Source organism: Galeopterus variegatus, unplaced genomic scaffold (assembly GCF_000696425.1).
Source record: "Galeopterus variegatus unplaced genomic scaffold, G_variegatus-3.0.2 Scaffold3984, whole genome shotgun sequence".
In the NCBI taxonomy this organism is placed as follows: domain Eukaryota; kingdom Metazoa; phylum Chordata; class Mammalia; order Dermoptera; family Cynocephalidae; genus Galeopterus; species Galeopterus variegatus.
The window spans coordinates 78,590-103,819 of record NW_007730095.1 but is presented as its reverse complement, the minus strand read 5'-3'; the positions used below and the strand labels follow the sequence as shown (position 1 = coordinate 103,819).

General features: G+C 39.8%; 2 protein-coding genes and 1 pseudogene across 3 annotated transcripts in view; 2 read left to right on the top strand and 1 right to left on the bottom strand.

Annotated features, from left to right (window-relative positions):
• Nucleotides 1–503: 503 nt before the first annotated feature.
• UTP3 (UTP3, small subunit (SSU) processome component, homolog (S. cerevisiae)) lies at nt 504–2,237 on the bottom strand. The gene has a single exon (XM_008586435.1). It carries the CDS (start codon nt 2,045–2,047, stop codon nt 626–628), a length of 1,422 nt encoding a protein of 473 aa, XP_008584657.1. The 5' UTR covers nt 2,048–2,237; the 3' UTR covers nt 504–625.
• A 307-nt stretch (nt 2,238–2,544) lies between these two features.
• Nucleotides 2,545–25,230, top strand: part of IGJ (immunoglobulin J polypeptide, linker protein for immunoglobulin alpha and mu polypeptides) — a 33,519-nt gene continuing 10,833 nt past the window's right edge. The window contains exon 1 of one of the 2 annotated variants that reach the window (XM_008586434.1): nt 2,545–2,597. The gene's annotated coding sequence lies outside the window, so the exon portion shown is untranslated. Of the gene's footprint in view, nt 2,598–2,716; nt 2,921–25,230 lie in introns of those variants that run through there. The other variant, XM_008586433.1, reaches the window with a different exon arrangement.
• LOC103602039 lies at nt 10,166–10,877 on the top strand (annotated as a pseudogene).

Genomic DNA, 25,230 nt, shown 5'->3' with positions numbered 1-25,230 from the left:
ATTTCTACCTTATTTACCACATGAAGAACTATTAAAAAATATTTATAATTGATGTAATTAAGGCATATCTTTTCCTTTTTCTACTTTTTTTTTAAAACCTAACAAGAGCATCATTTTTCTACTTTTAACCAAAGTTCCTCTCCGTTCCTATGCTTTTACCACACAGAATGTAGGAAATCTATGTTAATGTTAAACCCTTTTATTAACAAATATCCTGCCCAAGAATTATAGTTAGGTAAGTGAAATATATGTCAGAACTATTTTATAGGCTATCTTACAAATAGGATAATTGCCAAAGGTGCATTCTTTTTATGTTTAAAGTTATGTGTTGTAAGTTTGATTAACGTTCAACTAGCTGTGTAATTTTCCTAGGCTAATATTTGACATAATATTGGAGAACTTTTTCAACACCACCTCTTTCCCAAGAACCCTCATATTGCTCACAGTTCTTAGTATGACCTTAATATAAACTAAAAGATAAATAAATTGAGCAATAACCCAAATTTTCCTGTTGACAATTTTTAGAATTTAAGGTTAGGTATTATATATTAATACAATCACTTTGGTTAAAAATGAAAATTTATTGATCTAAAATTATTGCCAAAAAACTTAAGCTAAGCACAAACTATTTAAGCTTAATGCTCTTTTTAACTCCCGCACGAATGCCAGATAATTCACCACTATAACGTTGCTCTTCTCTACGAACTTCACGAACCTGGCCTCTTCTGCGAATTTTGGCTCTTCTGAACTTCTCTCTGTGTTTCACCCTGGGATTGCGATCAATCTTCTTTCTCCTAGGAGTAAGTCCCCTATTTTTAGCAATCTGATAGGTAATGGCTCTCTTTGCATTTTGATCTTCAAGAGCCTGTTCTTCAGTGCTATTTTGTTCTTTCTTTCTCTTCAACTTTTGCCTGTCTTCGGTTTCTTTATAGTATTTCAGAGCAGCTTCTTCATCAAAATTGGAATCATCAGAAAGATTTGTAACAACAGAAGCAGCAGCAGAAGTCTCTGAAAGGGACTTTGGCTTGGCCTTGGTGGATTTTGCTTTTGGATTCAGTTCTTTCTTTACAGCATCATTCTTAAATGTGAGTAGATGACGAATTTCAGAGGACAGCTTCTCATCCACAACCGATAGCTTGTTGATCAAATTTCGGTAGGTAACAAGTCTTTCTATGACAGGATGTTCATGTGCAGGGACTCTCCTAGCTTTCAGGATCAAATAAAAGGTGATGTTGGAGCAATAGTTCAAGTAGAGGTTGTACTTGGTCCTCAAGTACTGGCTTCCTTTTCCGGGTGGAATGATCCCTTTCTCCACCAAATGTAACAATGGCTCCAGCTCATCCTTCACCTCTGTCAACTTGATTTTCAGATCTTCTATAAGCTCCAAGAGCTCTGGTGACTCCTTTCGCAACATCTTCAGCTTCTCTTTCACAGAAACTTTAGCCAAATCCTTCACGACCAGTGTCTCTGCCTCGGCTACCTGAGGCACCGGTTTTGCAAAGGCCTCTACCCAGGCGACCCCAAAATCATCCTCTTGCAGGGCTTGGGCTAGGCGCCGCTGAATGACCTGTGCTTCCTCCTCCTCCTCCCTTTCCTCCTCCTCGACTTCTTGTTGACTCTGCCGGCCTCGGGACTTGGAACCATAGTCCGTGTCATAGTAAAGTTTTTTCCTCTGACCCCACGACAAACTGGGATCCACAGAGGGCTCAGTCTCACTCTGCACAGAGCTCCCACCATCATCACCATCCTCATCGCCCGCACTCCCTCCATCTTCGTCGTCCTCATCGTCAATATCTAAGGCTAGCACCTCCTCCTCCTCCTCGCCCTCCTCCTCGTCTCCACTCTCTACTTCGCTCCAGCCCTTAGCCAAGGCGGCCCGGGATCGTGCCTCATGGAAATCATCTACCTGATCTTGGTAGTAGCTGGAGTCCCCTGGTGACGGTGGCAATCCTAAATCGTCCTCATTTTCGTCCTCGGACCTGCGACCTGCCTTGGCTCGCACAGCTGCCCACTTGGCCGCTCCGCGCCCCCGGGACCTTCCCACCATGACTCACACGCAGTCCCAGGCTCAACAGAGACGCCAGGTTTTAGGCCACCGCCGACCTCCGCGCTCGAAACTCACGCTCCAACAACACGCCGCTTTAAACAGCCGCGCGCTCCGGTACCAACCGAATATGGAGGCGCCGGGGTTGGCTGCAGGAGTTCACCTCCTTCCGGTCCCCAGGATGCTCTCCGCGTGGCGTGTACACCAGAACTTCCGCTCCGTCCTATGGGCCTAGTCACGTTGATAGCGCCTTCTTTTATTTGTGCCCTTTAGCGCCAAACGATTCCGGAGAATTAAAATCTTTCCGTGTGGGAACAACAGTTCAAGAGTTTCCGTTCCGCAGAGCCCTTTCCGGAGACTTCTGTACTTTCGGGAGCCTGCCCTTGGCGCGGGGCGTGTGAATCCTGACGGCACCACTAGGCGAGGTCACGGGGGCCAGTAGAGGGCGCTGTACCTCTACTTCCAGGAGAGGTCCGAGCGGCGGTCCCGTGAGCTGTACCGCGCATGTGTCGCGCTCAGTTTTTTTGTTCTTTGGGTTTGTTTTCTCTTATCGGTGTGTAAGTTAATCGGTTGTTTTTATCTCGTTTTTTCCAAATGCCACATTTCTAAGCACCACAGCCTAAGGTGGCGGCGGCCCGGGACTCCAGAATGCTAACGTCAGCGTCCGGGCGAGAGCGCAGGCCGGGCCTCCGGGCCGAGCTTAGCTGATCCCCATCTCCCTCTCCCGGCCCGCAGGGCTCGGTGACCTACTCACGGGCGTTGGTAAATGCTAGGTGACCCTGAGGAGGGACGGTGGGAAGGCAGAGCCCCGCTGTAGGGTTTGACTCTACCCGAGGAACTCAGGTGGGATGCCGGGGTCGATTCTCTTGAGAAAGGGTAAGGCATCGCGGTTTCTCTTCTTTTTAGTGGAAGAGGTTCTTTGTTCGAGATGTTTGGGAAATAACACATTTTAACTCTCAGTGTCGAACCTTTGATTTGTTAATTCTTCAGCACTGAGTAAGCTCCAGACATATGTGCCAGGCAGCGTGTTTGGCTCTGGGAGAAAAATGGTGGGCAAAACAGACACTGTTCCCGCACTCGTGGAACTTGCGGGCTAGCTGGGGACGCGCGTTAACCAAGCAACTACCCAGAACGTCAGACTGTGGTTGGGATAAGCACTGTAAAAGCACACGCACACTGGTCCTGTGTTAGCCAGCCTGCGGCAGCTGCACACACTCAACATACCGTCTACTGCTCTTGTCTTTGCACACGTCATCTCCCTTCCTTAGAAAGGGTTTAGGGCTGGCTGGTTAGCTCAGCTCTTTAGAGGGCAGTGTTACAACACCAAAGTCAAGGGTTCAGATCCCCATACCGGCCAGTCGCCCCCCCCAAAAAAAAACAAACAAAAAACCCCAACTGTTTAGTTTCCCGCCCAAGCAGGGGAATTTCTACTGTATTCAAGAGACAGCCTAAGCATTGCCTCTTTGAACTCCTTCAGTTATCTTTTCCTCAGTTCTTTCATATCCCTTAATAGATCTGTAAAAACACTGGTACAGTGTGTGGCACAGATGTGTTCAATCAGTATTTGTTTAATGAATAAGATCTGAAATTAAAGTATGTGATTACCTGTCTATCTCAGGTGCTACATAAAACTGAGTGAGTGAATGATGCAGAAGACTGCAAACATCTCTAAGGGAGATAACCTAAGCTGGAATCAATTTCAGGAATCATTCATTCCATACATGTGGAGACAGAGACTTGGGAAATTACACTAGCAAATCTGGCACGGAAACCAGGGTCTGGACTTCCACACCAGGCTTTCACATTTAGTTCATGTTAGTCCTTTATCTCTTTAATGTGAATTTATTTCAAACCTATACAGAGGGTAGGTTTTGCTGAGTGGATGAAAAAACCAGGAGTAAAGAGGAACTCCTATTATTTAAGGAAGAGGGTGGTAATAAGGGAAGGGTTAGTCAAAGGTCTTTAGAATTATTATCAGGGATAGAAATATGAAAGGACTGCCCTGTAATCTTAGAGTAATTCAAGGTGTAAGATTTCAGACTTTACATATGTATGAAAGGTTCAGAGTTAATGACCTTTAAGTGTAGGTAGTTGGAAGCTGAACTTTTGATATGTTGCTAAAATTAATGGTGTCATACAATTTCTTTGCAGAAAGTATAGTGTAAATAGGTTAAGAAAAATAATACAAATGTTAGAAAAGTGATATTTTGAACTAAACAGTATTTACAGAGTGCTCAAACGTATCTTAAGCATTTTTAAACCTTTACAAGATTTTAGAAAATACAATTTAATGAATTAAAAAGATGTGGGTAAAAGTTTTATGTTCTGATGATAGCATGACATTCATTTTTGAATGTAAATTTTGACAGATTTTGTCAAATATTAACTGCTCACTATCTATAGCAGAATGCCACATTATGTAGTAGATAGAAAGGCAAATTAGCCAGTTGAGGAGCTTATTTATAATCATGTAGAAGAGAAGACACGCCACCAAGGAGCTTATTATCACATAGAAAAGAAAATACAATACAGATTACTAAAATATCGGGCAGTATGTGACATAAACCCAGTGCTGTAAGAGATCACCTCTAGATTGTTATTTTGGAAATATTGCTGAAAGAATGGTGTATCTAAGCTGGGACTGTATTATATCCTTACTTTACATGTATTAAATTTTCATTATATCTAAACATTAAGTTTCATTTAGGCACACAAAACAAATACCTATGTTCTGTTTGTTGTTTGTTGTCAGCATCTGGTCAGTACAGGGATCAGACCCTGGACCTTGGTGTTATTAGCACCATGCTGTAACCAAGTGAGCTAACCAGCCAGCTCCTCTGTTTGTTTTTATTGCAAATTATCTGAGAATTTATAGTCATACTTCAAGACCAAAATGCATATATTATTATAGATAAGTGAGAAAAAATATTTTGCCTATTTTAAATGGGAATGATCACATTCCTCCAAAGTTATTTAGTTACTTTATACAAAACCTTCCATTTCCTGTCTTTTAGAACAGAGTTGCAGTTTCCGATGCATATTCAGACAATATTGTATTCCAACATTCTCAGATCCTTTTGATAAAGAACAGTTTAGAAGTCAGTTCTGTGAGGGCCGGCCCGGTGGCGCACTGCTACAGTGCGCCGCTTGGGAGTGTGGCAGCGCTCCCACTGAGGGTTCGGATCCCACATACAGACCGGCCGCTCACTGGCTGAGCGAGGTGTGGGCGCAACACCGAGGGTTGCGATCCCGTTGCCGGTCCCGGTCCGGTACGGGCGCGACACTGAGGGTTGCGATCTGTTGCCGGTCACGAAAAAAGACAAAAAGGAAAAAAAAAAAGAAGTCAGTTCTGTGACTCCAGGAGCACCCTATGTAAACTTCCATAGTCTAATCTTAGAATTATTTACCATTTAGGTGAGGAAACTTTTTGTTGTTGAAAATTTGTATTTCTAAAAAAAATGGATAAATAGCTTTATTATGTCATAAGCTATGCCAATTAAAAAGAAAAACACCGAGTCCTCAGAGAAAATGAACAAATATTGAATAACACTTGACATTTAACTATCATACTTGTAGCAACCACAATTCATCATTAATTTGAATCTTTATTATATTTTTGTGATGTCTAGTTCAAGAGTTAGAAGGCTACACATAATGAGTGCCAACAGGCTTTTTTAAAGAATACTTTTTGCTTTAACTCTGAGCCTTTTGGGGGATTTTTCTGACTGTGGAAGGTAGGGTCTGTGAGTGACACATGAAGTGATACTAGATACTTCCTTCAGGGCATGTGTTCTGGATGTCGAAGGTATTCTAGCAGCAGATTAGCTTAATCTGATCTCTATTTCTTCCTGGACTATTGAAGCAATAATAATTAATAATAGCTGACATTATGAACAACTTTTATGTGCCAGGTACTGTTATAGGCTGTTGACATTCAACCTTACAAAAAAGGTACTATAATAATCTCTAATTTAGGGATGAGGAAGCTGAGGCATATAGAATTTAAATGAGGTCATAAGGTCATAAAGCTAGTGAGTAGTAGAATTGGATTCAAACCCAGATAGTCTACTTCCAGAATCCATGCTGTATCAACTAACTTCTGTACTATACTGACTTTCATATATTCCCTTAATAGATCTCCTCATTTTTAATGTACATTTGATCCAGTATAATCAAATATATCTTCCTAGAACACCATTTTCATCACCCCACCTTTTCATTCAAAAACTTTCAATGGCTCTCAATTATTATCAAGATAAAGTTCACATGGCCCTACTAAAGTCTTGCTGCGAAATAACCTTTCCAGGCAGACCTTTCATTACTCCGCTATGAAAACCTTCTGTTCTAACCTAAGTGCTCCACTACTCTTTATTCTCCAAACCTTGCTTTGCAGTTTCCTCCTCTGTCACTTTGCTTATCCTTTCAGTGTTCAAATAGTTATTTGTGTCAGAAATTTACAAATCATTACAGATAATTTTTTGGTTAAGAAATTCTCACACAGGTCCATAAGGGGGACTTTACTAGGCCGTTTGAAAAGTTATTTTTGGTAGAATGGAGTTGGAGACAAGCTGGATGTCCATTCCTGGAAGAACAGATCAGTAAAATGTCATGGGTGAACAGCATGGAATTTAGGAGCATAGGGGGACCATACATTCTGGTTTGCCCTGGACAGCCCTGTTTAACCTGTAATTATTATTATTATTACTTATTGAAACATAGCTGATTGTATATATCTGTGAAGTACCAATGTAATTATTAGAAGCACCTCTTTTCGCTGTCATGATTCACATGACAAATTTTATGATCATCTTAACTACACAGTAATGGGAAGCAGTGTATTATATTTCACATAGCAACATGAATGAATTTTAAAAACAATGTGCTAAAAGAAAAAGTTAAAAATAGAATGTGATATGTAATACAATATTCACATAAATTAAAAATGCATACACAACAATATAACAGTATGCATTCTGTAAAAACAAATACAAACAAAATAATATGCACTAAACACAAAAGAACAGTTGTTTATGGAGGGTGAAGAATGGGGATTGGAGATTAGAAGGAATAGGAGAGGAACTTTCCACAGACCGATGATGGTCATGTGCCAGGAACTGGGGAGAATAATAAACTGCATCTGAGATTCAATTAAAAAACAAACAAACAAAAAAATGACTATACCAGTTCCTAGCTTAAATTTCTTAAAAAGCATCCCAGTGTCTATGAGATCAAGTTCATATGCCTTATGGCCTGACTCCTGCATAGGTTTCAAACCTCCTTTCTTACCACACTCTCCCTGCTTTCACACACGAAGTAGCGTTGGCCCAATATATATATTGACTTGTGCAGGCTGTGCTTTTTTTTGCCTCCTTTCCATGGCACTTGTTGTTCTGTACTTTCTATTGAACTTTTATTCATCCTTTAAAACTAATTATAAATGAAAAAAGACTTTTACATCCTAAAAGACTTTCTTGGCCTCCTCAGGCAGGGTGAAGAACTTCCTCCTTTGCATTCCATAATATTTCATACATATCTTTATACTTACTGCTTTCCCTCCACTAAGTCTATGAGCCCCCATAAAGCTGAGTCCATGTAATCATTTTTAAAATCCCCAGAATCTAGGGCAGTACTTGAGTAAAGGAATAAAGTATATATCGCATCTCTCCTACTATCCTGTGTACTTTCTAGGGTTTTTTCTTTTTTTCTCTTTCTTTTAGCTAGCCTATATACTTTCTGAATATATGGACTAAGTAGTTTTAATTCATAAATCTCCACATTACTTAGTGTTCTGTTATGCAGGTAATAGGAAAAACATTTTGTCCTATCCAGGACAAAAAGAAAAATTTTTTCTTTTTCTTTTTGGACATGTAGTGAGAATGAGGGGCTGGTAAAATAGCCCAGTTCTTTTGGCTGCTGGAACAGTAACAACCTGGAACTCTCATAACTGGCTACCAGTTTTAAACATTTTTCTGAAATTTCTCTTCAAGGTGGAACAAGTCTAGTTGGTTGGGTTTAAACATCAAAAAACATGGACATATTAGTTATTGATTTATGCCACTTCAGTGCCTGCATTTGAATAGATATATGTGGACAATTTGATTGCACAGAAATGATATAAGACCAAAAGGTTCATGCTGTTTGTGTGTACATGTCAACTGTGCATAATTGTGCCTTAATTGTGTTGCTGGGGTAGATAGTTACTTTTTCCTATGGTGTCCACAGCTAAGTTCAGACTCAGACTCTAAATGTTATGGTTTCCAAAACAGATACTAGACTATGTAGTATTCTTTCTTGCTGGTTGGTGTGGGGGCAATGGAAATGCAGCCAATCCAGGTAAATATGTTTCTGTACTCAGTGTCAGCATTTCACAACAGTAGCCTTTAACAATGCAGTATCTTTTGAGCTTCTGTAGCTATCAGACCAGGTCTAAAAATTTTTTAAAAGTAATTAACATCTAAAAAATGGAAATATTCAATATACAATTTTTGTGAGCTTAAGATCATAGTTGAATTCATATTTACTTTTTATTCCAGCATCACAGACTAGGTAGGTATGACTGAAGTTGTCAAAAAAAGTAGCCTTTTTTTTTTTTTTGATGATCAGAGGGATAGTAATAGGAAAAATAATAATTTGATATGAGAGTAATAATGGGAAAATGTATTCTTGGTGTTAATAGCTATCAACTTATTTAGATGATTTAATAATATAATCACAGAAACTTACTGAACTATTTTTGGGTGCAAAAATGGAAGAATTATTTTTAAGTATAGGAAAGAAAATGGAAGAGATGAAGGCCATCTGCTTTCATTTCATCTGGTTTCATTTCAGAAACCACTTACTCTGAGACCAATATATCATAGTTTCTTTTTGCAAATAAGGTCTGGATCTATTTTAAGTCACAAAAATCCTAAATGTGATTTGGGTGTAAAATATAGAACTTCTACTTATATGTGATACTCTATTTGAACCTTTGTAAAATTTTAATTAAAAATGACTTGGTTTGGTAGCCTTAATTACAAAATGAAGAATTAAATGAAATCGTAACACTGCTTTTCCTTTCAAACTCTAATCCAACTAAAAACTGTTTAATCACTTTGAAAACTTTATGTGTGTGTGTGTGTGTGTTTTCTTTGGTGGCTGGCAGGTATGGAGATCTGAACCCTTGATCTTGCTGTTAGCAGCACCATGCTCTACCAAGTTAGCTAACCAGCCAGCCCCAGCCCCGGAAACATATTTAATCCCTTTTTATTTTTCTTGCCATGAAGAAACTTGTAGATACAATTAATTATATATTAACTTTTGATCCAATGATAAATACAGCTTTGATGGTGAAGGTCTTTTGAAACACAGCTCATGTAAAAACTTCTTTGGTCATCCCTCATTCTCTATAGAATAGTTTTTAGCTCTTAGCCTAATATTCAGGGTCTGCCTTTATATGGCCCCAATTTATTTTTCCAACTGCTTTCCTAGTGCTTCCATTCATGAATTCTACATTCCAGCCAAACTAAATATTCATTGTTCTTTTTCTCTTTTTGAGATTTCTTTCTCTTGGCCTTTGTTTAACAGTCTGACCCGCATCTAAATTCTTACATAGCATTCAAGGCTCAGCTAAAATCTTATCTTCTCGAGGCTGTCTTCTCTGGTACACTTCCTTCAATTAACATCTTAACTCTTCTTATGTTAGGGAATATCTAAACATTTTCTTCATGTGTTAATACTAGTTGTCTTATCTTTTTTGCCAGATATATCACCATTAATCTCTGTAAATCTTATAATATCTAGTAGTTACTTAGACATAGTAAATACTGATAAACAGCTGACCAAATGAATAAAACTGAGCTTCCTTAAATTTCAATAAAGTGTTAGAGTTTTCTAAAAACAACCTTAGAATTTAATAAGCTGATTGCAGATGTGACCTTGTTCTATATCTATTTTGTGTACTAAGAGATAAATTAGGGCGCCCTCCTCCCACCCCTGTGCGGCATGGGCAGGGACCCACATGAACCCACCGGTTTCACTCTGCATTAGCTGCAGGGGGTGGGGGGAAAGGAGGGGAAGGAGGACCCCCAGGAGCAGGACCCTGGCATCTGGTTGCCTAGCCTTGTTCAGGCTTGGGCCTGCATGGATGTGACTGTGGAATCCCAGATGCCTGGCCTGCCAGACGTGGAAGGCAAGGTGGACAGAAGACCCCTGAAGGGCTACTGTACAGGCTGCGAGGTAAGTAGGAGCCAGGAACTTCTGGCGCCCTGCTGCTCTCAGGAGAGCCAGCATGGGCCACAGCCTGGGGGATAAGACTGTGATGCTGAGGATGGAGCTGGCTTACGTGCAAGCCATCGAAGTGAAGATCCTGCAGCAGCTGGTGACCTTGAACAAGGGCCTTGAGACAGTACGCTGGCTGTTGGAGGAATGGGGGACATTGACCAGCCATTGCAGCAGCCTCACCAGCAGCCAATGTAGCCTGACAGGTGGGAGCTCAGGCAGCTAAAGAGGAGGCAGCTGGGGCAGGCAGCCAGACACCAGCTTCATGACTGGCTGGACAGTGTCTCTATTGGCAGTTTCCTGGACATGGTGTCCCCCAGCAAGCTGGATCAACAGGTCCCCCTGGGGGGAGCCTAAGATGGACTGGGCACTGGTTATACCCGGAGGGGAGAGGGCCAGGACTGAGTTGGACCTGACAGCCACCAGGCTAGGGAGCTTGAGGGCTGTACGGAAGGCCCCAGGGGAGGGGCTCCAAGGTGGACCACCTGAGTTACCAGAGGAGGAGAGTGCCAAGCTGGGCTTTGAGGCTCACTGGTACTGGGGGTGGTGCCAGGATGATGTGACCTTTTCGTAACAACTTTCCCACCCTTTTGTACTTCTGTGGCTCTTTCATCCCTCAGCCCTGGTCTCCTTCAAAATTTACCCTCCCTCAATCTCGGATTAGGAGGAGGCTGCACTGAAATTAATTACCATGGAAAATTGGCTAACCTCAGGTCCCTAGGAGTCTCTGCCTTTGTCCCCCATTTATCAAGTCCCTAGAGCTAGTTCCATAGAGATATTGACTCTAGAGGCTTGGCCTGTGGCTTGTAGTGTGATGGTAACTCCTCCTCCTCTCTCCCCACTAGGTAAGGAATTTAGGATCCCCAGGAGATCACTGATGAAGAGATGGAGGTGTAATTACCTCACCCAGATTCTAGGAGCGTTGGCCCCCTTTTGGCCAAGATGGAGGATTGAGAAGTGAACATTCAGGGCCAACCTCCCATGGATTGGCCCTCCCAGAAGCCTTTGGGTTTAGTAGTTCCACCCCTTCCTGTCTGCTGAGTGATGCCATTTCCTGCCATGCTGGACTAGCCCTTCCTCCATATCAATCCTTAGATGGTGATAGGTCAGTGTGGGGGTGTCTGAAGCCCTGCTGCTAAGTGAGGCCCTATCATTTATTGTCCATACTATTACTTCTTGTGAGTGGGAACACACCACCCCTCCTGGCAGGGAAGTTTCCCATTGTCAGATGTTTGTGCTTCTTTTCAGAAGGCTTTTACTTTTTAAACAGGGTGTTCTTACTTTATCCTTGGGGGTCTCGTCTCCTCTGTGGCTGCATCCCTGTTTAGTGGCAGCACTCACATCCCTGTGCTATTAGGGAGAGAAACTGTCAGGGACCTCCACCTTTGGCTCTCAAGCCTGTTTGGCCTGCCCTGCCATGGTTTCCTGTCTTACCCTGTCTCTGGGTGGTCTCCATTCCTGTATTGCAGCTCTGTATCTGCCTGCCAGGAGGTTTAGCATCTGTGTCTCTGTACCTTCTTAGTTTCCTCTTCAGGCCTCAGGCATTTTACATGTAGGTGATTCCTGGCCTCTTCTCCCCATTGTTTATGGGAGCCAGGTCTCAGAGCTCAGGGAGTGTACCAGCATCTTGGATCAGGGGAGGTATCATCTTCTCTTGATTCTGTGATTACCCTTCCCCCACCCTGTCCAATCCCTTCCATTATTTGGTCACAAGTATGCCTGTCTGAGGTTGGGACACAAGGAATCCCTTTGTCTGGGCTACAGTGTGGGAGCATGGTAGGGAAAGACAGAGGTTCTTTGGTCCCTGGGCCCCATTCCGGGAGGGGGAGGGAGCAAGGGAAAAGCCTCTCTCCTTCCTCCCTTAGGGCAAGCCCGTCACTCCTGGGACCTGAGGAGGGAGTAGGGGACTGGCTCTGGGTCTGGGTCACAGGGCCCTAGGAAATTACACCGAAGAAGGAATTTAGGAAAGCTGTCAGCCTGGGGCTCAGGGAGCGGACAGGCCTAGAGAGAGGAGGGACAAGGGTCGTGGCTGATGTCAGAGAATTAATTCTCAGATTAACCCTTTGAGCCCCAGGTAACTGTTCCATGTGTTGGTCCCTGTCTTTCTGGGCCCTGAAACTAGATTACTAGAGGGGAAAAAGGAGGAAAAAGGATGTCAGATGATCTTTGGTTGTTCACTGTGCCGTCCTGAGTTGGAGGAGTCTTCCCCAAATCCTGGAATAACTCCTGCTATTTCTTTACTTTGCATTCTATGCTGGGGAAGGGAAGGAAGCCAAGTTGATCATCTCTACTTTCCCTAAACTCCTCAAGACTTGTTTTGCAACTCCCACCTCCTAACAAAAACGTCTGCTCTGACCAGGTCAGCTAAATTGTAGTACCTTGGGAGATCTGGGATAAGTCACTAGTCATGTCCACATGTCCTGGAAAACATTATCAGAAGACCATTTTTACTTAGAAGCAGACTTGAGGCACCAGGAAGTGATACAATAACCTAGAATGCTTCTTGTAACCTTTACCCTAGATCTCTGCATATAGGATATAACCTAGTAACAATCCCAAATCTGTTTGTCATGTACAACCAATAAAAAAACTGATGAAGTGATTAGGTGGAGCTGTCTCTCTCTCTCCTTTGATAAAATGCTGAGCTCTGCTGGCTCTCTATGGAGTGCATTTCTCAGGGCAACCTGACCTATGTGTTTCCCCAGTTACAATGGTTATATTGGCTTAAGAAATCCTATGCTTTATTAAAAAAAAAGAGAGAGATAAATTAGACCTTATGCTAAGAGCAAAGGCAAATACAGGCAAATAATCTTAAAGTATAATTATAGGATATTATTCATAGATTGGTCTGTTGTTCCTTCATAGATTAATTTTGAGAAAATTTAATCTTTTTGTTTTGCTTCTGTGATTTTGATAAAATTGTTTATTCACTGTAAATTACTTTATTTCCTTTCAATTTATTTTTCTCTGTACTGATTGCCATATCAGAGCATTACTTCATACTGTGATTACTAATTAGTACAATTAATGTTCCATTATACAGTATTTAAAATAACAGTGAACATATTACTTAAGTGTTTATTTTCAGATAAACATAAATCGCTAATAATAGTCTGATATTATATTTGGAAACTTGTTTCATGTTGCTAAGGAGCTGTATTGGGTGAATATATTAAATAACCAAGTATATGTTATAGTAACCTACACAAAATCATTCCTCTACAACCATAATACCATGTAATGATATATATATATAATATATAATGCCAAATTTACATACATGTAGAATATTTTAATTTTGCATAGCACACGGAACTGTATTAGGTGCTTAAGGGCAGGTGTGTTGAAACATATAAAGTATATGGAGAAAACAAAGATAAACACCAAGGTCTAGGGTTCAATCCCTGTACTGGCCAGCTGGCAAAAACCATACATACATAATAAAAAAATCAATAAAGTATATGGTCTCTGGACTCGTACTGACACACTGAACTTCATTTCTACAAATGGTTGTGTTTTCTCTCAACTCCAAATTGTTGGTAATGTTATATTCTCTATCTAGACTACGTTCATTCCTTTTTTGCCTACCTTCTCATCTTTCAGTCTCAACCTAGACATCACTACTTCTAGGAAGCTTTCCTTGACCCTGCCCATCCTTTCCACCCAACATCTGTACTCCTGTGGCACACTGTATTTCATCATCATGTGAATATATATTATTACCAACTAAACTGTAAATCCATCTGATCAAAGGTCATGTCTATTTTGTTCACTTACATCCCTGCCACATAGAGTAAATGCCAATATATGTGTTGAAAGAAAGAATAAATGAATAAATAACCATTTGAATTAAGGACCAGGAAAGCAGACTTAGCCTTAGAGACCACATATACATATTTGCCATAATGGCAACTTTATTTCAGTTTGTCTTAAAGAGATATTGTTTAAAAGTATGTGGTTGCCCCAATTATACAAGGGAATTATGCACCAAATGATGGCTCATAATTGATTTAATTATGTTTTATTAAATTATGATTTAACTAAATTAAAATTTTCATTTAGTATTAATTTTCTATGGTTGTGGTAATACCCACAAATTTAGTGGCTTAAAACAATACAAATTTATTATCCTTACATTTCTGTAGGTTAGAAGTGTAAATTGGTCTTACTGGGCTGAAGTCAAGGTGTCCTTTAATCTCTGGAGGAAAATTTGTTTCCTTGCCTTTTCTAGCTTCTAGAGGTTGCCTGCATTCCCTTGCTCATGGCCCCATTTTTCAACTTCAAAGCTGGCAGTGCAAGATCTTTGCATCCCTCTTTCACTCACAAGGATCCTTGTGATTACACTGGACCTGCCTGGATAATCCAGGATACTGTCCCCAGTCCAAAGCCAGTTGATTAGCAACCTTAATTTCATCTGCAACCAGAATTCCTCCTTGCTATGTAAGGTAACATATTCACAAGTTCTGAGAATTAGGACATGGACATCTTTGATGGGTCATTATTCTGACCACCGTAAAAACTTAGCATTTATGTCAGTCTGAAGGAAGACGCTATCTTTTCTCAATATAAAATAATAATAATCATAGATTTAAAATACTTGAGTGTTTATGTTACAGCCATGCTCTCGGTGTTTTACACTTATTAATTTAATTCTCATCGACTTTATAAAGTATGTACTATAGACATGCCCATTTTGTAGAAGAAACTTAGGAAAAGAGATTTTAAACAACTTGCCAAAGTCACATTTGAACCCAATCAATACCTGACTCCAGAGCCCTTGCTCTTTGTTCAGTATGAAAACTGAATAGATGTATCTGTTAAGACACATCTTTATAGGTGTATCTGATATTTAAAAATAACCGACTGGATATTCCCCACCATGAATTTATGCCTTCTCCTTGTTATTAGGGAAAACAGAGTTAGTATGGTGCTTACATGTGATGTAAACACTTGAATAGAAAGTTAGAACAATAAAAAATTATTTGCTGGCCAGTCCTGCCCCCATCTCTACAACCAAGCAAGCAACAGAGTATGCCAAACCCATAGTGGTTAAGAAAGTTCTTGAGAAGGTACATCAATGCAGCAAAATACTTACCACCAAACTCCACTCCTTGAAAGAGAAACCTCAAATCAATTAATTTGAGACACAACAGAGAAGATATGCCAAATCCCCTCAGAGAAAAAAAGGCATTATATATCAGCCCAGAAAAGTGAGCAAGTTTAAGAAAAATGTCCTGTTGTATTTCTGTGACTTTCTCAACAATCAATAGGAGTATCTTCCCATTCATCTGGAAGAATGTCACATACAAATATGATGACTCATTTGATCACCCTATTGAAATATATTGTCAATTCTTTGTATTCAATAAACCTTTTTCCTTATAAAGAATTATTTTCGGGCCGGCCCGGTGGCGCACTCGGTAGAATGCGGCTCTTGGGAGCGCGGCGGCGCTCCCGCTGAGGGTTCGGATCCCATATAGAGACCGGTCTGCTCACTGGTTGAGCGCGGTGTGGGTGCAACACCGAGGGTTGCGATCCCGTTGCCGGTTGCGGTACGGGCGCGACACCGAGGGTTGTGATCCCGTTACTGGTCACGAAAAAAGACAAAAAGGAAAAAAAAAAAAAGAATTATTTTCTCACCCATTTTCCCAACTAAGTCTTTATTGTTCCCTTTTGGTGTCTCCTCATATTTTTTTCTGGGGTGCCATTTGATATTGCTCTTTATGAACCCCTTTCTGCATCTAGAAAGCAGTAATTTAGTCGATAAATTATACACATATGAAGAAAAATGATAAATATGTAAAGGTGTATGCCAACTTGTATAAAGTGATATGCAAGATATAAGATTAATTTATTAGCAACAAAGAAACAGATAGTAAAGGAGTGAACAGAATAGAATAACATTAAGATGGGAAGACTTAATAGAATTAGTTTTAAAGATTTTAGGATTTTCCTGCAGCCTGACTCCTGTTCTTTCCACTCCACTGAAGTTAGTTTTACCATGGTATAGTAGCTGCACCATATACTAAATTGATGACTTTAGCAAATTACAGAGGATAATTTTACTACCTACATTGTAAGATTATTGGAAGGATTAAATGAGGTAATGCCTTATGCATATTAAAGAATAAAGTATTTTCTTTTATTAATAAGTAATTTGTATATATATATTTAAAAGATTTTAGGATTTTTGACAAGGATTGACAAGAAGGAAAGAGAAATTTTTGATAAGAAAAATGACAGAATAAAAAAGATTCTGAAACAGGAATTAGCAAGTTATATATAGGAAAAGGAAAGCAGACATACTTGACTAGAGCAGAAGCCTTCCCCCCCCAAATAGAAGTTTCCTTAAAAAGCAAAGACATTTCCTTAGACCATAGCACTATAGTTCATGAACTGAAAGGAGCATATTGTTGTTGAGGGGTTTCCTGGGAACCTTGTTTATTATTGTGTCCCTAGAGAAGTGATCATGAAGGTTAAACAGATTTTTTAAAATGGATTTTTGGAAGTAGGCTGTTTGTAAATTGGAACTTGTCCAGAAGTAGTGTAGTGAGGGGAAAGAGCTCTGTATGCTGGTCAAACAACTGCCATGTAATATCCCAAGTAGCAGTTCTGTGAAAAGCCACTGCAGGTGCAAGTTTATTTAAAAACAGACCACAGCACAGGTGCAATTCTCCTTATAAACATTTAACCACAAAACACTACCCTAAAAGTCTATGAGGAAAGCTGTTGGAAAAAAAGATTTCAGTTTTTTGTTTGTCCTGTATCTAAATATAAATTTTATATTACTGTAATGGAATAGAGATGAATATTTGAAGAAATTCTGCATGCAAGAACCAAAATGTTTAGGGTTAAAAACTGCCAGTTTGAAGAAATCTCTCCATACAGATGTGAAAAATAACATTAATAGCTTTTGGTATAGTGAGGTAAAATAGACTGGAAGTTAGGAGGCATAGCTCCACCTTTGGCTTTATAGTAACTAAGATTGATTCTAAAATTCAAAATAGATTCTACACTCATTAATTCAAATGCAAAAAAAAAGCTATTTTTATATAGAAGTTCATGATGTCATCTATTATGGTTCTCCCCATTACTCTGCTGCACTACAGGGGCCTTTCTCCCTCTTCCTTGTCCTGTTGAGGCCAAGCTCTTTCCCATCTTGTGCCTTTTACTTGCGTTTCTCTTCTTGGAACAGTGTTTGTCTGACTCTCTGGTAGGCCTAATAATGTCTCCCCCAAAGTGTCCATGGCCTAAACCCCAGAAACTGTGAATATGTTATTTGTTATATAGCAAAAGGGGCTTTACAGGTATAGGCCTTAAAATGGAGAGATTATACTGGATTATCTGGATGGGCCCATTATGACTGCATGTACCCTTAAAAGAAGAGAATTTTCTCTAGCTGGGAGCAGGAGAGATGAGGCAAAAGTAGAGGTCACAGAAATATGAAGCATGAGAAGGACTGGGTGCACTGTTGCTGACTTTGATGATGAAGGGGGCCAATAACCAGGGAGTGCTGTCAGCCTCTAAAAGCTAAGAACAACTTTCACTTGACAGCCAGCAAGGAAATGGGGACTTAGTCCCTACAGCTCAAAGGGACTGAATTCTACCAACAACTTGAGTGAGCTTGGAAGTGGATTCTCTCCCAGAGCTTCAAGATAAAAGCCCTGGCTGGCTGATACTTTGTTTTCCACGTTGTGAAACCAGAGCAGAGGAAGCAGCCTAGCCTACCCAGACTTCTGATTTACAGAACTCTAAAATGATCAATTTGTATTGTTCTAAACTACTCAATCTGTGGTAAATTTGTTTTGCCACCATAGAAAACAAGTACAGGCTCCTTTTTATTTGTTCCTGTCTCAGCCTAGATGTTACCTCCTCAGAGAGGCCTTTCTCAAGTATGTCTTCTAAAGTAGACTACCCCAACCCTATCCCACATGCTTTCTGTCATATTACTTTATTTCCTTCATAGTATTTACTAAAAACTGTGATTATTTTATTTATTTTACTTTTTTTCTTTTCCTTACCTGTCTTTCCCACCAGAGTATAATCTCCGGGAAAAGAGACTCATTGGTCCTGGTCATCACTGTATTTTAGTAGCAAAAGCACAACATATCAGACACATGTAAGGTCTGAGATAAATGTTTGTTGAAATATAACTTTTGATATACTAGTAAATAGGATAACTGCAAATGGGGTAATATTCCAGCAAACTGTGGAATATCAACATGATGAAATCTTGCACAACTATTTAAAAGATTAACATGTATTCTGTATCAGTTTTTGGAAATTGGTATATAAAATATACAAGTGAGAAAAAGATACACAAAATAGTTTGCACAAAAGTATTATTGTGTAAAATGCATTTATATATACTTTTAAGGATTAGAAGTTAATTTTGGAAATAAAATTTAGTATTCTTAATTCTTAATTTAATAGTTACATTTGCTTAATCCATAATAATATGCAAAACATAGGGCCATTGTTCATTCTTAATCTATGAAATAGATCCAGGGTTAAGATTCTGAAAGGGAGGGGAGAAGCACACACTATTTGGGGGTGATAATTATGTTTTTGGATAGTGACTCAATTATTTTTAAATTTATTATGAGTATACAAGTTGTAAAGGATAATATACCAAACACCCGTGTACTACTACTCAGTCTAAGAAATAAAACATTAAGGGACTTCCAGTCAAGATGGAGGAATAGACAGTACCCAGCATCACCTTCTCTCACAATCAGCCAATTTACAACTGTTAAGCAACAGCAGTCAACCTGGGGCCTCTAAAACTCAGGAGAAGAGGAGGAGAGAACTACGGAGTTCATGAAGGCAGGAGAAGCCATGATGAGAGAAAGAAAGGACTGCGCTGACTGTTTCAAGCCCTGGCTGATTCAAGGCTGGCCCTGGTGAGCACATGGAGCAAGAGCTGGCAAAAACAACAGCTGTGCTCTTTGCACGAAGTTGCTTGGAGGCTGCAGGAGAGTAGAGGGCCTTGGTGGCCCCCAGGTCAGAAAGACCACTAACACAATTCCTGTGGACCTACATAGGAGTGAGAGGCCACAGACAACTGCAAAAAGTGAGTCATTGCAAGGGACTGGTGCACTGCCCGCCCCATGGGAAGTGTTTGGAGTACAGGTGGTGGGGAAGATGGGCCCACTTGGGGAACACTGGGGCATAGCATCGATAGCTGATCTGCCCCCCAATCAGCACAGGACCACTCAGTGGAGACTGATCAGGAATATAGATCTGCAGGGGGTGCAGTTTGCTGAAAAGACTTAGGCCCAGACCAAAGTTTCCACACAACCCAGATGTACTGGACCTCACAAGACACGAAGTGCTTACAAGGTCAACAGTTAAAACCTGAGTTGCACAAAAAGCCTTCACCAGAGAATCAGCAGCAAAGCAGCAATTTAGCTTAACCACAAAGCTGAAGTGCTGGTTCCCACAGAAAGTTCCCCCATTTTAGAAGTAACCAAAGAACAACAAACTAGTTCCAGTGCAGTATTTAAGTGGTGGGAACAGCGAATAATCCAACACAGAACTGAAAGGAAAAACAAAGTACCCACAGATCAGACACAAAGTTCTGATATTAACCAGTAAAGGTTTAACACCACCATAAAACACCTGTAAAACCTAGAAGGACTGGAAACGCCCTGGGCTCCCAAGCTGGCATGCGGGCCAGTCGAGGGCTTTAGCCACACACCCCTGACATCTGCAGCCAGCCCAGTGATGACCACTGAGCTGCTGCCAGAAGCCCTCTGGCTCCCCTGACAGAATGAGGGGAGTGCCACAGTCCTATCCCTATCTCCCTCCCCCTCTCTCCCTTTCCCCCAGCTGCTCTGCAACAACATATTAGAGTGTAAAAATAAATAAATAAAAAATTTTAAAAAGAAATAAAACATTTAAAATACAGTTGCAATTTCTTGTGTATTCCTTAATGTTATTTAGCATATCTTTAAAATCTTATTGATAATGATTCTGGATAAGTTATGTCTACTCTTGTGGATTTTGAGAGAGCACCCTACAGGAGTTTTGGGAAGTTTAGTGCCCCCTGCCAGGTTCTTGGTTGAGAGGATAGATTGTTAGTCACATCAAGGGCTTTAGCTTGGTTTTGTCATAGTAGAACTACCTCTTTATCCTTTGTTAGTTACTTTATGCATGACTGAATTGTGAAACTCTAGGACTTTTAGTTTATTTAATATTAAACTGATAACATTTATATTTATTATAAGTATATATACATATATTGAATTTTCCACTTTTGAATGCTTTGCCTTGCTTCACTTCTCTTGGAGGTCGTTTTTGCTAATGGGTTCTCTTGGCCGAAGATCTTTGCTCCAATGCTAATAGAATCTTCCTCAGCTTATTTCTCTGGGTTGCTTCAAAAGTCACGTTTGCATTGTCTAGTGTCTCAAAGATATAGAAAGTAGAGATGTGGTATATATGGAGAAGGTATAAAGGCGGCGTTTCTGATGACCCTTTAACATATTTTTGAAGCTGTGTTTTTGGGAATGAAAACTCTCATGTCAAATTTTCCCGTACATATCTTTCTTGCAAGAGTGTCAATTAATTCTGGGTTTCTGAGGTTGTAATATGTACCTGATTATAAAAGTACACATAGAGTTCCTCTGTAATAGACTTCATAAATTTGTCAGATATAAAATCCTCAACTCAAATATACATTTTACAGTCTTCTTTTGAAATTATTTATTTTTTCCCCCTCTGGAATCAAGTTTCTGGAGTCTATTCATGAGAGTGCTAAGGGAATGAAAGAAGATAATTCTTAGGAGATTCAAGACTGATGATGCTCTTTCATTTCACTTATCATTTATAATAACACTAAATATGCTGTTAAATATATTTAGGGCATCACACACAAAAATATATTTCCACTTTTCTAGCACTTTTGGGGAAACTAAGAATTTATTTTTAAAATATAAAAGATTTCTAGATTATTTGGAATTTACAGATGGACATTTAATTCAAGGTTTAGTGTGAACTCCATTTTTTTCCTGTTTTTTTTTTTTAAGAGCTGATTAGGCAATATTATTTATTACCAAAGCTTGTTTTTCATATAAAAATCAAAGACAAATGGAAAAGATGAATATTACACTAAATGTGAACTTAATTCATGAAAAGAAAAATCAAGAGATTTCAGCTACATCTTGGACTTAAAGCCAAGAAGGTTATTAGAGAATATCATCATTCCTTTTAAGTGTTTAAGTGGCAAAATGTCAGTCTGCTATCAAGGATCTTTTCATATTAGGGAAGACTTTCAAGGGGAGAAATCAGATGATATTAAAGATACAGACTGAAGAAGAGATTGATTTTTTTTGTGATAAGCGTTTATGCTACCTTTAAGGAGAATTTCAGTTTGTGTGATAGTATGGATGTATGAGTTAATTTGAAACGAACTACTATACCCAAAATGTGCTTATTAATGGAATGGTGTTAGCTTAGAGACAGAACTTTAGGTGTATGCCACAGAAGTCCATCTTAAGCACCATCCCAGTGAACATTTTTAATGACATACATGAGGATCTGATGGCATTTGTATCAAGTTCGCAGATACTGTGAATCTGAGAGAAATAACTAATAGGCTAGGTTTCAGAATCTGGATTTAAAAAGAATCTAACAGGTTGTAATGTTGATCTGAGTTTAGCAAGGTAAAACTTAGGGATCAGTGCTAAATCTCATACCTAAATCCCAACTGTTTAAGTATTAAATGTGGGGAAGCCATTACTTTATAGAAACATATTTTTAAAAATGGGATTTTAGTTGATCATACACTTAATTGAAGCCAATTGTGTAACACAGCTGCCAAAAAAGAGATGCTATCGTCTTAAGTGACATTAATTGAAAAATGTTACAGTTCTGCTGTGTTTTGTACTGGTTGGATAACACTCGACTATTAGACACATATCTGGATAATGCACTTTAAAAGGGACATTGACAATATGGAGCCAATTTAAAAAAGAGACTAATTTCGTTAGAGAACTAAACTTAGAGGCAACTCCTGTGACAGTGTTCTCTATTTATCTTTCATTCTGTCAATATATTTTAGGCATTCCTATTTTGTTCTTGGAAAGAGAAGTGAGCAACAAGACAATGCCTCTTTCAAAGAGCTTTTGTTCTAATGAGGAGAAGACAGCTACTAAATAGACTGAATAAGAATTTCAAACAATGATAAGTGTTATGAAGAAAATAAAATAGGGAAATGTGACAGTGACTGGTGATTAGTTAGGATGATTAGCAACCAGGGAAGTTCTTTCTGAGACAGTGACATTTGACTTGAGACTTGAATGAAGTTAAGGGGACAGCCATGCAAAGAACAGAAAGTGTTTTCAGGCAGAGGGACTAGAAGGTACCAAGGCCCTAAGCAGAGGTAGCCGGAGAGGGATGAGTGAAAGGGAGGTGTGTGGAAAGTCCAGAAGGATAATGAGTTTGAACTTATTCTAAGTGTAATAAGAAATCAGTGGAGGGTTTTAAGTCAGATATGATCTGATTTACCTTCTAAAAAATAACTTTGCTGACTGGACAGTGAGTTGTGGGGGTAAGACTGGTTATAGAGAAGGAGTGGAGCAGTGAATAGTTTAATGAGTTACAAATACAAAACCTTATTTCCCCCCAATTATTGTTCTCAAATTACTATAATTAAATTTTCTTTTGCTGTGACAATGTTTTAAGAAGATTCTGTTTTGGGGGGTAATTTTCCATTATTAAAAGTCTAGCTGGCTGGCCAGATAGCTCACTTGGTTAGAGTGTGGTGCTGATAACACTGAGGTCAGGGGTTCAGATCCCCAAACCGGCCAGTTTCCCCGCCCCCACCAAAAAATGTCTAGGGGGCTGGTTAACTCGGTCAGAGCAGGATGCTGCTCATAACGCCAAGGTTTGGGGTTTGATGCTTGCACTGGCCAGCAACAAAACAAAACAAAAAACAAAAATGAATAATATAAAAGGAAGTAAAAACATCTAGTTTATTTGCTGTGATCCTAAAATTGCTATAAAAAAGAAAGTCTGTTAGTTTAGTTCAGACTAAAAAACTTACATCTTAAACTCACTTTTAAAGTCTCTGATTGCCAATTCTAAGCACGATGGAATGACAGAGACCAAACGGACAAAATTTATGAAACAACTGTTTTCTAAGACATTAGGGAATGAAGGACAGCGATTTCTGAGAGACAGGAAACCAATGAGACTGCTACCAGTGCCTCAGCTTATTGCCTTCGAGAGAGTTTCCAAGCCATGGCTTCATTGGTGAATTCTGCCAAACATTTAAGGAAAAAATAATACTAATTCTAAACTCTTCCAGAAAACTGGAGAAGAGGAAATACTTCTAAACTCATTCTTTTGGGTCAGCATTATTGTAATAACAAAACCAGGCAAAGACATTACAAGAAAAGAGCATTTCGAGCCAATATCCTCCATGAATAAAAAACAGAAATTCTTTTTTTTTTTTTTTTGTCTTTTTTCGTGTCCGGCAACGGACTGCAACCCGCAGTGTCGCGCCTGTACCGGACTGGGACCGGCAACGGGATTGCAACCCTCAGCGCTGCGCCCGCCCCTCGCTCAGCCAGTGAGCGGGAACTGGTCTGTATGTGGGATCCGAACCCTCGGCGGGAGCGCCGCCGCGCTTCCCAAGCGGCGCACTGTAGCAGTGCGCCACCGGGCCGGCCCAAAAAAAACAGAAATTCTTTTTTTTTTTTTTTGTCTTTTTTCGTGTCCGGCAACGGACTGCAACCCGCAGTGTCGCGCCTGTACCGGACTGGGACCGGCAACGGGATTGCAACCCTCAGCGCTGCGCCCGCCCCTCGCTCAGCCAGTGAGCGGGAACTGGTCTGTATGTGGGATCCGAACCCTCGGCGGGAGCGCCGCCGCGCTTCCCAAGCGGCGCACTGTAGCAGTGCGCCACCGGGCCGGCCCAAAAAAAACAGAAATTCTAAGCAAAATTATAGTAAATTGAATCCTACAATTTATAAAAAGGATATTGCCTCATGATTAAGTGGAGTTTATACCAAGAATGAAAGCTTAACATCTATAAATCAATGTAATTCACCATATTAACAAACTAAAAAAGGGAAAACCACATGTTCATCTAATAGGCAGAGAAAAAGCATTAGAAAAAAAATCCAATATCCGTTTCTGATAAAAACTCCCAGCAAACTAGGAAGTGTTGGGAACTTCTTCAACTTGATAAACAACATCCATGAACCTAACATTCTGAAGTTATGAATTTTTTAACAGTTCTCTTGAAATGGGATTGATGTACAATCAACTGCACACATTCAAACTATACAATTTGATACAATGTGACATATGTCTACACCAGTAAATTTTTTACTGCCATCAAGATAATGAACATATCCATTATCCCTAAAAGTTTCCTCATGCCTCCCTCCTTTCTCTCCATGTCCTTCTCAGGCAATCACTGATCTGCTTTCTGTCACTATAGACTTGCTTGCATTTTCTAGAAAAAAATATAAATTTATAAAGGTATGGAATCATATGGTATATACTCTCTTTTTAATATTTTTGTTGTGCTTTCACTCAGGATAATTATTTTGAGACTCATCTATGTTGTATATATCAATAGTTTATTCATTATTATTGCTGAGTAATCCGTATACCACAATTTGTTTATCTGATTTGTTTATGGACATTTAGATTGTTTCCAGCTTTAGGATATTACAAATAAAGCTAACACTTTTTCCAAGTGTCCTCCTTCTCCACCCACCCCAAGTTAGAAAAATTTGGGATATTTTCATTTATACCTTATATAGCATGAGCATGTATCAATTTCTATGTTTCTATAAGTCTGCAACCCAAGGGGATATGTCAAGCTCTTCCAGGAATGCTTTCCCCAAGCTTTATTGCAGTTGGTAACTGCACGTTAGGTTTGCATTTTCTACAATTCAACAAGGAGTTTCAGA

What these genes read in the sequence shown, in the direction of transcription:
- UTP3 (XM_008586435.1), bottom strand. Translation starts at nt 2,047, where the DNA reads ATGGTGGGAAGGTCCCGGGGGCGCGGAGCGGCCAAGTGGGCAGCTGTG.